Genomic DNA, 14,090 nt, shown 5'->3' with positions numbered 1-14,090 from the left:
TTGTACCATTTTAAATTAGCCGTTACATGGAGTATTATATATATGAAAATGTGCGCATTTTTATGTAGAATACAACAAAAAATACTCATGATTGTTGCTTTTATCAGTTTTGAGATATTTTCATATAAATAACGATAAGTGTCAAAATTTCAACCTTCGGTCAACTTTGACTCTACCGAAATGGTCGAAAAACGCAATTGTAAGCTAAAACTCTTATATTTTAGTAATATTCAATCATTTACCTTCATTTTGCAATAAATTTGAAGTCTCTACCACAATATTTCGATTTATGGTGAATTTATGAAAAAACTTTTTCCTTATGTCCACGCGGTAACTCTTCTGAAAATAATCATACGTGCAATTGTGGTAATGTTTGCACCATTTTAAATTAGCCGTTACATAAAGTTTTATATATGGAAATGTGCGCAATTTCATGCACAATACAACTAAAAACAACCCATGGTTGTAGCTTTTATCAGTTTTGAAATATTTTCATATAAAAAATGATAAGTGACATTTACCTTCATTTTGCAACAAATTGGAAGTCTCTAGCACAATATTTCGATTTATGGTGAATTTATGAAAAAAATAACATTTTCCTTACGTCCGCGCGGTAACTCTTCCGAAAAAATCATGTGTGCGACGATTGTGGTAATGTTTGCACCATTTTAAATTAGCCATTACATCATAAAGTTTTATATATGAAAATGTGCGCAATTTCATGTGGAATACAACAAAATATAATTGAAGGATGTAGCTTTTCTCATTTTCGAAATATTCGCATATAAATCACGATAAATAGAAAAAAAACCACGTTCAGTCAAATTTGACTCTACCGAAATGGTCGAAAAACGCAATTGTAAGCTAAAACTCTTACAGTCTAGTAATATTCAGTCATTTATCTTCATCTTGAAACAAATTTGAAGTTTCTAGCACAATATTTAGATTTATGGTGCATTTAAAAAAAACTTTCCTTCCCTTCGTGCGCAGATTCTCTGCCGCAAATCTCCGAAATGCGTACGTCCCATTCTCGTTATATTTGCTCCGTTTCATATTAGTCATTTCATAGAGTTTTATATATGAAAATGTGCGCAATTTCATGAAGAATAAAACGAAAAATATTTGAAGGTTGTAGCTTTTCTCATTTCCGAAATAATTGCATATAAAAAATATATAAGAAAATTCGACATTTGGTAAACTTTAACTCGTCAGATATGGTCGAAAACTGCAATTGTAAGCTAATACTCTTACAGTATAATAATATTCTATCATTTGTCTTCATTTTGAAAGAAATTGGAAGTCTCTAGGACAATATTTAGATTTATGGTGAATTTTTGAAAAAAATATTTGTTTACGTCCGCGCGTTACGAATTCATGCATCATTTTGTGATAATATTTTCTCTGTGTTGCTTTTATCGTTTTCAATCTGTTACATACCAAAATTATTGCAATTTAGTGTACATTACAACGAAAAAAATTAACTCGTTACCTTTGACCGTTTTGCGCATAGCGCGATTTGAATACAATTATATATGAAATTTTGTTTTCGCGCTATCATATATCGCATTATTTATAAATGATAATGATAATTTTTTTCATTTCTGATGGTTGCATACTAAACTTTAGGCAATGACAAAAAAAGGAACCAAAAATGAACTCTTAATCTTGAAAACTTGAAAACTAAGCGCGCTGTGATTTTTTGAAAAAAATATTTTTTCCGCTTCCGCGCTCACTCCGAGATCCCCCCGGCACACGGAAAACGATTTTTAATATACCCCTTCGGTGTTTGAGGGTTAAAGGATCTGATAAGATTCGAAAGATCCTTATTGGACGATACATCTGATCCTCTGTATTTAAAAATCAATCCAAACATTGCTTTATATCCTCTGATGGTCGAGGTCGACAGGTTCCTAGCTGTCCTTAAATATAACAAGAAATCCGCTACAGTGGTCACCCCGTATTCGCGGGGGATGCGTACCAGACCCCCCCGTGAATAGATAGAATCCGCGAATGTTTGGAACCCCTATGAAAATGCTAAAAACAGCCTATTTTGTTAGTTAAAACTCAAGAAAAACCCACTAAAAATTTTCATACTCGGTTTTTTAATAGTTTTATCACAAAAAGTGCATTTTATGATGAAATTCATCAAAAAACCAGGAATTTGTGGATATTTATCATAGAAAAATACCGCGAATGCGCGAATTTTCTGCGAATAATGCAGGGAAACGTTCCCCAGAGAAATCCGCGAATGTGTGAGTCCGCGATCTGGAGAACGCGAATACGGGGGGTCCACTGTATTTCTGTTAAGTGGACCCCTGTATTCGTGTTCTCCGGATTTGCGAACTCACGCATTCGCGGATTTTTCTCTGGAGTATTTCTCCCATTATCCACAGAAAATTCAACCATTCGCGGTATATTTCTATGAGAAATACAGTGTTCCCCCCGTATTCGCGGACTCACACATTCGCGGATTTTTCTTTGGAACCTATCTAGAAATTATTCGCGGACGGACTCGCACATTCCCGGATTTTTCCGACGAAAATAATCACTAATTAGTGTATTTTGATGTTTATTTTCATAACTATATACATTTTTATGATACAAAAATGATTTACTAATTTTCAAATATTAAATTTGATTAATACTGTATTAGTAAGTTTAATTAGTTTAAATGATATCACATAATAAAAATAATAATTCTCTCTCTCTCTCTCTCTCTCTCTCTCTCTCTCTCTCTCTCTCTCTCTCTCTCTCTCTCTCTCTCTCTCTCTCTCTCTACTACAAAGATGTATGTTTTTTGTATGATAAATAAATGATTTACTATTTTCAAATATTAATATTAATTTATACAGCAATAATATCAATTCATTAAAGAAAATACCATAGTGAATTAGTAAGATTTTAGCTTATAAATTTAAAAAATTATGGAAGAATGAAGGAAATCCCAGTCAGATTCTTTCTCTAACTCCAGGTACTAAAACTCAGATATACGTATCAAGTTAAGTGACAGGAGGGGGAAGGAGCTGATTTGTTGCTGCCATCAAGTGCTCATGAAATTCCCCCCCCCCCCCCTCTCTCTCTCTCTCTCTCTCTCTCTCTCTCTCTCTCTCTCTCTCTCTCTCTCTCTCTCTCTCTCTCTCTTTTACTGAGATGAGAGATTTTTATGGTACATATATGCGTAATATGTTTATTAATATTTTCAAATAATAATAATAATAATAACTGTAATTACAAAAATCATATGTGAAAGTATTTTACAAATACGTACTACGATAATCTCTCTCTCTCTCTCTCTCTCTCTCTCTCTTAAAGCGATGTATGTTTTTTGGATGATGATTTACTAATTTTCAAATATCAATATTAATGTAAACAGCAATAATATAAATTCATTAAAGAAAATACTAAAGTGAATTAGCAAGATTTTAGTTTATAAATAAAAAGAATTATGTAAGAATAAAAGAAAATGCATTTAACCCTGTGTCTTGTTACGTAGCCAGCATGGTTGGCTGGTTTCCAACTGTCAAATCCAGTGTTGCCATCTACGGATCATTGAAATTCTCTCTCTTTTTCTCTTTTGCTGCTATGAGATAATTTCTATGGTACATGAGTATGTTTATTAATATTTTCGCATAATAATAATAATAATAAACAATAATATAATAATAATAATAATAATAATATAACTAATCTCAAAATTCACATGTGATAGTATTTTAAAGAAGTACAATAATCTATCCATTTCACTCTTTTAAATAAGGACAACCCTCTCTCTCTCTCTCTCTCTCTCTCTCGTCTCTCTTCTCTCTCTCTCTCTCTCTCTCTCTCTCTCTCTCTCTCCACACGAGATACTAGCATGCGCTAGTGGTAACTCTCGCCCTCTGTTTGGGCTGGAAGTGTATGTATAAGTATATCTTTAAGGACATTACTACATTTTATGGTAAAATAATAATATACAGTACTAGTTTACAAATAATATTACGTTTAATGAGATTAAACAGTAACAATAACATTCTCTCTCTCTCTCTCTCTCTCTCACGTATGTTTATTTGTTTTGTAGTGTAAATAAATGATTTACCTTATAACTAATTTTCAAATATTAATAGATTAATTAAAAATAGCATTCCCAGTCTTTTTATCCACTTGGAGGAACATGGGCGGGGGAGTAAATGAGTTTGGTATACGAATTGGTGGAGGGGAGGAAGCGGAGTCTAGGAGTTTTCTCTCTCTCTCTCTCTCTCTCTCTCTCTCTCTCTCTCTCTCTCTCTCTCTCTCTCTCTCTCTCTCTCCATTATTATTCTCTCTGTCTCAGAAATAATTCATAATTTCACTCTTGAGGGTCAAATATATCATGTTGCCATTCATTGGTCTCTCTCTCTCTCTCTCTCTCTCTCTCTCTCTCTCTCTCTCTCTCTCTCTCTCTCTCTGTTATTTGCTGTAGGTATATATTTTTAATGGTAAAATGTTTAAGATGACTTTAAAATGATATTAATATATAACCTCAAAGATTAATGCAGTAATAGGTTAGTAATTTTAGGTATATTTGAAGTAGGATGTTATTAAAGGTATACATTTGGCATCTGAACTTTCAAGATAGGCAGTTATAAGCATTTTTAGTGGTGGTTTTAACTATTCGCGGGTTTTAACTATTCGCGGGGGTGTCTGGTACACATCCCCCGCGAATACGGGGGAACACTATCTACAAATTCCTGTTTTTTTATCAATTTCATCATATGATGCACTCTGTGATTAAACTATTAAAAAAACAGGTATAAACATGTTTAGTGGGTTTTCCTTGAGTTATAATTAACAAAATAGGAAGTTTTAAGCATTTTTATAGGGGTTCCAACTATTCGCGGGTTCTAACTATTCATGGGAGGGTCTGGTGCGCATCCCTCACGAATACGGGGGGACCACTGTGTAGATGTTTTAGAAGACAAAAGGTTAAATTTCTTGCACCAGGATCTAAAAACTGTCCACTTTGCCTGGTACACGTCACTTGACGATTTTCTTCTGCATTGTGCAATAGCCTTTGCAGCTTGGTTTGAAAAACCTTTTACTCATAAAAGTCGTCGGACAGTCTGTAAGCAGTCAAGGACAAAGTGGACAGCCCTTGATGGAACCTCCTGAAGTAAGGCTGTCTGATTAGATCGGTTTCTGTGGAAGTAACCTTAGCCAATCCACCAACAGATCTAGAGGATCTGGAAACCATTCTTGCGCTGGCCAGAATGGAACAATGAGGGTCATGAGATGTTGTGGTGGGACCTGAATTTGTTAACGACTTCTCTCACCAACTTGAACAGAGGGAAAGCATACAAGTCTTTGTTCAAGTCCAACAACATCGCATCTGTCGCCCATGCTTGCAGGCCTGGGGCTGGCAAACAGTAAAGAGGGAGACAATGGTTCTCTGCTGTGGCAAACAGATCTAGAATTGATTTACCCCAGTTTCCATAGATCGAGGGACACCAACTGGTTCATCATCCACTCTGTGAGAAGGACCTGCTTCTTGCGGCTTAGTTCGTCCATGAGAACATTGCACTTACCCTGAATGAAACTTACAATACTGGTTTGGCTCTGGTTCGCTCATAACAACAGGCTTTTCACCGTTTCGTAAAGTTAAAACGAGTGGGTTCCTCCCTGTTTTCTGATGTACAAGAGCGCTGTCGTACTTGTCCGAATGAACATCGTCCGCAAACTCTAACAACCCCCAGTGGATGGCAGTCATTTCCTTTCGATTAATATGCCACTGTTTCTGTTTCATATTCCAAGTCCCTGAGACTTCTTTGTTCCCTAAGGTCGCTGCCCAACCTAGATCTGATGCGTTTGAAAAGAATACTAGGTTGGGACTCAGTGGTAGAAAAGACTTCCCTTTAATAACTGTCTTTTGATTTCCACCACTGCAGGTCATCCTTTATCTCCTTTGTGATTTGGAACACTAGAGTCCAGGAACTTCTTTCTGTTTCAGTTGGCCCTGAGGAAGAACTGTAGATTCCTCATATGCGGTCTTCCCCAGTGACACAAACTGTTCTATTGAGGATAGCATGCCCAGAGCACTCTTGAAGGGCTAAAATCTCTCCACTTTCTGTAAGTATGACTCCACTCTTTGGGAGATGGAAAAGCCCGAAAACTCACTGAGTCTATCCTCATCCCCAAATAGACTAGCTCCTAACGGGGTGTTACTGCGACTTCCTCCAGTTTATTGGCAATCCTAATTCCTGAGCTAATGACATTGTTTTCTGTAGATCCTCCGTGTACTTCCTCTCTGTTTGCGACCAAACAAGCCAATCGTCAAAGTATAGGGATACTCATATCCCGATGAGATGTAACCATTTCGCAATGGGGGCTAAGACTAGAGTGAACACTTGTGGGGAAGTCGAAAGACCAAAACACAAAGCTCTGAACTGATATACTTTGTTCTTGAAGACAAACCAAAGAAACTTCTTTGAGTTCTGGTGAATTGGAATATGAAAGTAGGCGTCTTCCATATCGATGAAAACCATCCAATCTCCCTGACGGATTGATGACAGAACTGTCTGATTTGTCTCCATCTTGAACTTTGTCTTCTTTACAAACTGGTTCAAAGTGCTCATGTCCAACACAGGCCTCCAGCCTCCCGAGGCCTTGGGCACTACAAATAGACAATTGTAGAATCCTGGAGTTAGTGGGTCTACTACTAACTCATGGCTTTTTTTACAAGAGGGACAAAACCTCTCTTGAAAGGGCAATGAATCTCTCTGAATCTTCCAAGTAGGCTCTCAAAACTATCGGAGAGTTTGACAAGGGTGGAGAGTAATTGAACGGAATATCACAACCTTCTCTTAATACCTGTACGATCCAAGATTCGGCTCCTCTTGTTTCCCAGTTTTTCCAAAATTGTTGAAGCCTTCCTCCTACAGGTGCACGAAGGCCTAACACATCATTGCCTAGTGGAGGAGTTGGTTGTGGATTTCTAGATTGATTTCGAGGTGACGCCTACTCTACCCCTCAATCTAGGGAAACAACTAGCAATTCCCCTGCCCCGAAATGGCTGAGTACACATGGCAGGTAAGGGTCGAAAACTGGGAGTTGATCTCGAGGACGTTTTGTAGATTGGGCAAGCAGGTCTTGTGTCGACTTCTTCTGCAAGGCTGAAGAAACTTGGATTACCGTGTCCTCTGGGAAAAGGTGCTTGTTGTCCAGAGGAGAATAAAGCAAGGCAAACTTTTGAATGCAAGAGACTCCTTTGGAGGTGAAAGAGCACCAAAATTCTTTTTTTTTTTTTCAGAATACTTAGGGTGAAAAGTGAGGCTAGTTCTGCAGATCCGTCCCTGATGCCTTTGTCTAAGCATAAGATGACACCAGAAATGTCCGCAAACAAATCCTCATCCATCATTGCACAATCCTTGAGTTTGTGGCCCAAGGCTCCTATGGTCCAGTCAAGAAAGCTTATCACCTCAAAAACCCAAAAGATATTCTTAACGAAGTGATATAACTCTGAAGCCGTAAACGTTATCCTAGCCGAATCAAAAGCGGATCTTCTAGCAGATTCAATAAGTCAAGAAAAGTCTCCCTGGGCAGAGGCACATACCACCAATGAGAGAGCTTCTTTGGTCCCATAACATAAGTCTTCTGGTGGAAAGACGAGAAGAAGGAAAATTGAAGCTAACTATGCCTTGTTCTCTCTTCTCCTCAAGCCAAAGGTTTATCTCTTTCAACGCCTTCCGAGCCGAAAATTAAAGCACTAACTTAGGCAACTTGGATGAATCACCTTGATTGTCTCTCATGTAAGAAAACTCTGGCAAAGTGGGTGTCACTGGTGAGAAAGAATCTGAAAAATTCTATACAAAGTAGTAAAGTAGCGATTTGTAGGCTGTCAGCGATGATTCCTTGTCCTCTTCTTCTTCTTCAGCTGATGAAATTGGCGACAAACTCACTTGAGGTTGGACAGGAGGTACTGAAGACTGCATAAACCTCAAGATACTGTCAAACTTGTTTTGAATGGCTGTCAAGGAAGGACCAGAAACACCCATAACTTGAGATACTGTTGTTAAAACAGAAGATGTAATCGTTGGCGATGGTTGACGAACTTTATACGTACTGATCCGGTTGTGCCCCTGGGTGCTCAGCTACTCATGTAGGCTTGAGCACTAATGGAGGCTCTGACATTACTGAATGCTTGGGCGCTGATGGACGCTCAGGCGCTAATGGAGGCTCGGGCACTAATGGATGCTTGGGCGCCAATGGGCGCTCAGGAGTTGATGCATGCTCGGGGCGCCAATGGATACCCAGTCGTTAATGGATGCTCGGGCGCTTGAAGAAGCTGTGTCGTTAATGGCCGCTTGGGCGCTGGTGGACTCTTGTCTGCCAACAACTTCCCTTGAACTATTATAGGTTCCAGCACTACAGGGATCCTTTGTGCTGAAGGGCACTTAAACGTCAAATGAGACTCCTGCCCCACACACCTCTTGTAACTCTTATCAACACTCGTGGAAAAAGACAGGAGAGGCGAGCACAGGAGGACCTGGATCTGGTGCCAACAGAACCCATGAGTCTTTCCTCCATGCGACCTCTGATAGTCTTCCAAAGGAAGATTTTCTCAAAGAGGATCGAGACTCAGAGGATGAGATCCTCTCACTATGGTGTCCTTCTACACCTTCCAGTTCTTGAGAGAATCTCTCTAGAGAGTCCCAAAAACTACAAGAAGGCTGTTGGTCCTCTTGAAGTACACTAACTTTTTCAAAATGGACTGGAGAAGGAGACACCTTACAAGCGCTCCTTTTCAATGGACGGGACCCATCAATGAAGCGCCACTGGCGCCTGGGAGAAGACTCCCCAGAACTGGATGTACTAAAAGGAAGACGCTCTTCCTTAGATACACCTTTCTAATGGTGAACTGTCACGACCTGGGAATTGTCAACAGGATCGCCTGAAGGGACGCAACAGGATCGCCTGAGGGGGCGACTGCTCGTGGGCAGACCCCATTGACCTCCCTTGGGCTACCAGTATTACTGTATGCCTCCTCCCAGGTTCTGGGGAGTCTGACAGGGACCTTTGCCAAGGAGAATCAGAGGGATGAACAGCCACCTCCTCCACAACACTAGCACTTACGTCGCCATTTACCTTGTCCATCAGGGTTTTAACAGATGCTCCTAATTTCTCCATTGCTTAAAGCACAATTGAAAATTTTTTATCTACTCATGCTTCGAGGTTGGCAACAGCGTCAGGTACGGGTGTAAGAGAGCCAAGATTAGGAGTGGGTTGAACAGATGATGGGGAAGGTTTAGAAGGAGACAAGTATAAGTTTCCAGTTGGCAAATCCTGACTAACTAAACCTTTAGCTTTAGCCATAGAAGCCGCTTTTCTCTTCTTGTCTCTGTACAGTGGTACCTTGATCTATGAGTGAATCAATGTATGAGTTTTCCGAGGTACGAGTCGTCACTCGGTTGATTTTTTGCTTTGTTACACGAGCAAACAATTGAGGTTTGAGCTCGACATGCTGCTGCTGCATAGATGGCGTAGTGACGAAAATTAACATAAGCAAAGAAGAAAAAGTAAATATGCATCTTTTCCATGAATCTTTCAAAATGTTATATATTACTTCACTGTATCCAATAATGTTATATTCTCATATTATTGTATTTGATGGCAAACACAAGTTTGTTTTGCCATATTTAACTCAATTCTAAGCAAATTTTCTTGCTTCTTGTTAGCATAAACGAATATCTAGATACCTGACTTATATAAGACAAGGTTATTTTTTGTTATATGATGTGTTTTTAAGTCAAAATATGACTTGAATACCTCTGGTTAATGTTGTGAACTAAATCATTTTTTTTTTTTAATAGATTATGTTGGTGGCATGTTTATTGAGTAAAAAAAAATTATGTAATTACGTTCGCTATTTTCATTTTATTTCATAGTACGTACTACGAGCTTTACGTAAATTATCTTTTATCAACGTGAAAAAAACAGTAAAATGTGTTCTTTCAAGCCCAGTAGTTTTGATTAAAATGATTTCCCCTGAATTTTATCTAAGGTTGTGTTTGATGGCATAAGTTTACCGGAGTTTTATCCTTGTTGCTGATGCATGATAATAGTCATTAGCAGCTTGAACAGCTTTCTCAACTTCAGCTACAACTTGGTTTATATTCAAAGTATATTTCCTTGTTGATCTTTGATCTATAGCGAATAAAGTTATTACATAAAAATATCTCAGTCCTATTATACAAAATGTCATTTATAACATAACTAAGGTAATTGTTTACTATCGTACGATGGTTGAAATACAAGCCAAACGGATGTTGTTTTCATCCAATTCTGTTGTACTCAGCAAAAAAAGTTGTTTCTCATTCTGTTGAGCATGGCCATACACATTAACACAATGAGTATAACATTAAAAAAATACTTTCATCATTCTCTTTTAAAATTTTTGAACTTATTTAACCAGAATATGGGATAAAGTTAGGCTATTGTAATTTGGTCTCTCTCATAAAATCGGATTATTGTCAGACGAATTATCGTAACTTGAATACTACCTGTACACTGTACAAAACCTTATTATATTTTTACATACTCATTCTATTATGTTTTTATACCATATTTGTTATCTAGGAATGTATTTTCCTTAGTTAATAACATGAAACATAAAAAATGGGGTGATATCTTGAGGGGTGGAACAGATAAGGGCAAACTGATTTGATGTGCGAACAAATTGAGCTATGAGCTCAGCTTCGGAATGAATTAACCTAGTAGGTCAAGGTACACTCGGCAAGGAAAGTTAAGATACAGTTTTTTAAAATCTTTGGACATATATCGTTCAATAATGCCCCACCTGGCAACTCTAGAAAGGGGGCGGAGCTTCAAAGTCATAGCGTTTGTTGCTTTCTAGATTTCCATCAACTTTACACCATAAAGATTCGGTAGAGGTCCTATAATCATTTATACTTGGATTTAGAAACAGGCTCTATATTATTCGTTAGTGTTAGTTTAGTAACGTCAGTTCAGGGTAGAATATCAATCATCCTTTTTTAAAACCTACCGTGAAACTTTATTCACAAGTAATGTTTGACACTAAACTGACGTGAAATTCATACGTAATTGAAGACGGATCTTAAACAATGAGAGAAAGTGTTTTAAAATTTGGGCAGTAATTGTGGAAATCGTGAGGAACAATACAGTAAAGAATGAAATATTATGACAATAGAGAGAGAGAACGCAAGCATAGGCCTACCGATAGAGATAATTAATTCATTATATTTACTTCGAGAGATTAAGTGATAATATTTTTTCAAATGTTTCAAAAGTGGAGAGAGAGAGAGAGAGAGAGAGAGAGAGAGAGAGAGAGAGAGAGAGAGAGAGAGAGAGAGAGAGAGAGAGAGATCTGCTTACTAAGCTTAAAGCTTAGGCCTATTTACAACTACTTAATTTCATTATATTTTCTTTGGGAGACTGAGTGGTAATGTATAAAGTATGTTTTAGAAGTGGAGAGAGAGAGAGAGAGCGAGAGAGCAGAGAGAGAGGAGAGAGAGAGAGAGAGAGAGAGAGAGAGAGAGAATTATAGCATTGGTGACGGACTTGTGACAGGGGAAAGGCAGAAGAAAGAGCGGTGAATCGGTGGACAGATACCTGGGAAACAAGTTGATATGACTGCCAAGATCGTGCTGCACTATGCTAAATTTGAAGGATCATAATATTCAAGTTAATCCTCTAAGAAATTCATACCCTAATCTTGATTTCATTCGACAGTTGCCGTAACATTCAGATTGTAAAAAGACGTGGAAAATTTTAGACACAGGCTGCGGTCATTCTTGCTCTCTTGATATAGTCTGTACTTTTGAAAATCGGGGTTCATCCACAAATCAATCATGAAAAAAGTAGAGTTAATTATGAATATTTACTACCACAAATAACTCAATATGTATTGCACAGGCAATTAAAGTTTTATATCGTGCAAAAAATGCTGATAAGTTGGGAAATCTTTCAGCCTCGCAGCAAAGAAATGCAGTCGCGTAGGACTGTAGGCTACTACGAACTGCTTTGTAATGGGAGCATATAGCCAGAAAATCTTTGAGCTGACATGCTACTTTAACCAGGATAAAGATTTATGTTTAAAGACAGTAGCTTTTTAAACAGCAACTAGCATTCGAACCATGTCAACGTCAAAGTAATCAATGTGTGAAATCCGTTATGTAAACCAGTATCCAGTGACTTGCGCTTTCCCGCTCGAAGTTCTAGGGCTCCTCCTCGCATCATAGAAAATGCTCTTTCGGATGCAACTAGATTTGCTCAACCTACCTTAGCCATCGCAACATTGACTGCCATTGATGTCAGCTAACTTTAATCGCGTTGGAATACAAACATGAGTTTGTAGAAACTAAAATAATCGCATTCACCACTTACGATGATGCAATAATATCCCCATTCATGAAGGAAAATGAGTAAATATTGTCGTTGTGATACATAGTACTACAATCAGAAATTCACACTCTATTTACCAGATTTCTATGAACGAATCCATCTGAGAAATTCCAATTACTTTGGACATATATCGTGTTTTTAAGTATCTGAATGGTTTTGTTTTGCAGTTATAACTTATATGGTATAATTTGCAGTGTATTTTCATATTCTAGAGTAAATTTAGTGATATGTCTTTTCAGTAAAAACAAATGGGAAATTCGATGAACGAAAGCTAATGAAAACTGCATCTTCAGTTTTCTTGTCGAGTGTACCACTGTAATTTATTAGTGTAACTAGCTAAAGCTTTCTGAGATTTCTTGTCCCAATTAACACAACCTGCACAAGTTAGATCCGGTGTGCAAACTTGACCCCTATAACTTGTATAAATGGAGTGTGGATCATAACGAACTTTAGTAATTCTTGTATTGCAATCTTTACTGCAATACCTAATCCCTGATGAGCTAGTATCAGACATTTCTTAATTCAGAAACAAAATTGAACTATTTGTATAAATTCCTAAAATAGCTAAATGTCACCAAAATAGCTACCAAGATTTTAGATTACTTCACCAATAACTCCAGACAATGAGTGATGGCAAAGCAATTCCAAAAATTCCGTTGCTGCTGAACTGTGTTGACGGCACCAGCTGGCAGAAGCAACCGAAGTTCGTGCGGTGTTGGTTCCTCTCTCCCCTGACCAAAACAAACCTAGCGCTACCGCTAATTTCAAAAATTCTAGCTGCTGACAGATTTAGAAACTATAGCTATGTAACTACTTGGTAAGTTGCATTGTTCCTATTACTGCAATTACTGCAGTAATAAAAATATACAAATGAATTTTTACTGTTCACATCAAACTAAAGAAATCACTTTTATCCTTGCAAATTACAAAACTAACCTGAAGTCTGTTGAGAATAATCGGTTGCTGATTACGTATAACAATTGCTTCTTGATCTGCATCGTCAGGTGGTGTAGTAAAAACTTCAGCTACATGATTCAAAAACCCACTAACACTCTTTTTCATGTTATTAGCTGTACTTTCATCATCATCCAACTGAAAGGGAAAATACAAAATATAGCATGGTAAATTAAACTCATCTGAGATCAATCAGTGAGGTGATACTTTAAGGTTAAAGCAGCAAATCATGAAAAACTCCTCAAAATACAAGAGCTTGTAGTACCAATTTCATGTACTTAATATGTACTGTAAACACCTATTATTGTTACCTATTAAAAACTAGACTTTAAAGTAATAACAATTAAACTTTTGCTTAACACCACATGCTACTAGAATTGCATCCCTCCTTTAAAAGTATATATTAATCAGGAGAATAAATAAGGGATTTCATCTATGCTCAAACCTATCACAGTACAAAGTCTGTAGGCGTAATGTAATTAACCCATGAAACAGTGACAAACAAACAAAGAAAAAAAAAATCAAGACCATTACCTTAGAGGATGGTACGTAAATGTTACAGACAATGGCACAATGAAAAAATTATAAAAAATAATATAGTGCAACAAGGAAGGTCTCAAAAGCTCTATAAACATTATAGAAAAGAAATTGTCTGCCTATGTATACAGCACAGACCCGTTATTTGCGGGGGATGGGTACCAGACCCACCCACAAATAGCTAAAATCTGCAAATACTTAAAACC

The 14,090-nt window shown here is 37.5% G+C and overlaps 1 protein-coding gene across 1 annotated transcript in view; it reads right to left on the bottom strand.

Moving 5' to 3' along the window:
• LOC135202667 (BSD domain-containing protein 1-like) overlaps nt 1-14,090 on the bottom strand; it is a 122,110-nt gene that overhangs the window by 60,094 nt on the left and 47,926 nt on the right. Inside the window, exon 4 of the mRNA XM_064232157.1 lies at nt 13,330-13,485. Coding sequence (XP_064088227.1) covers nt 13,330-13,485 — 156 coding nt within the window. The remainder of the gene's footprint in view (nt 1-13,329; nt 13,486-14,090) is intronic.

This window comes from Macrobrachium nipponense, chromosome 24 (assembly GCF_015104395.2).
Source record: "Macrobrachium nipponense isolate FS-2020 chromosome 24, ASM1510439v2, whole genome shotgun sequence".
In the NCBI taxonomy this organism is placed as follows: Eukaryota; Metazoa; Arthropoda; class Malacostraca; order Decapoda; family Palaemonidae; genus Macrobrachium; species Macrobrachium nipponense.
This window is presented reverse-complemented; position numbering and strand designations above follow the sequence as displayed.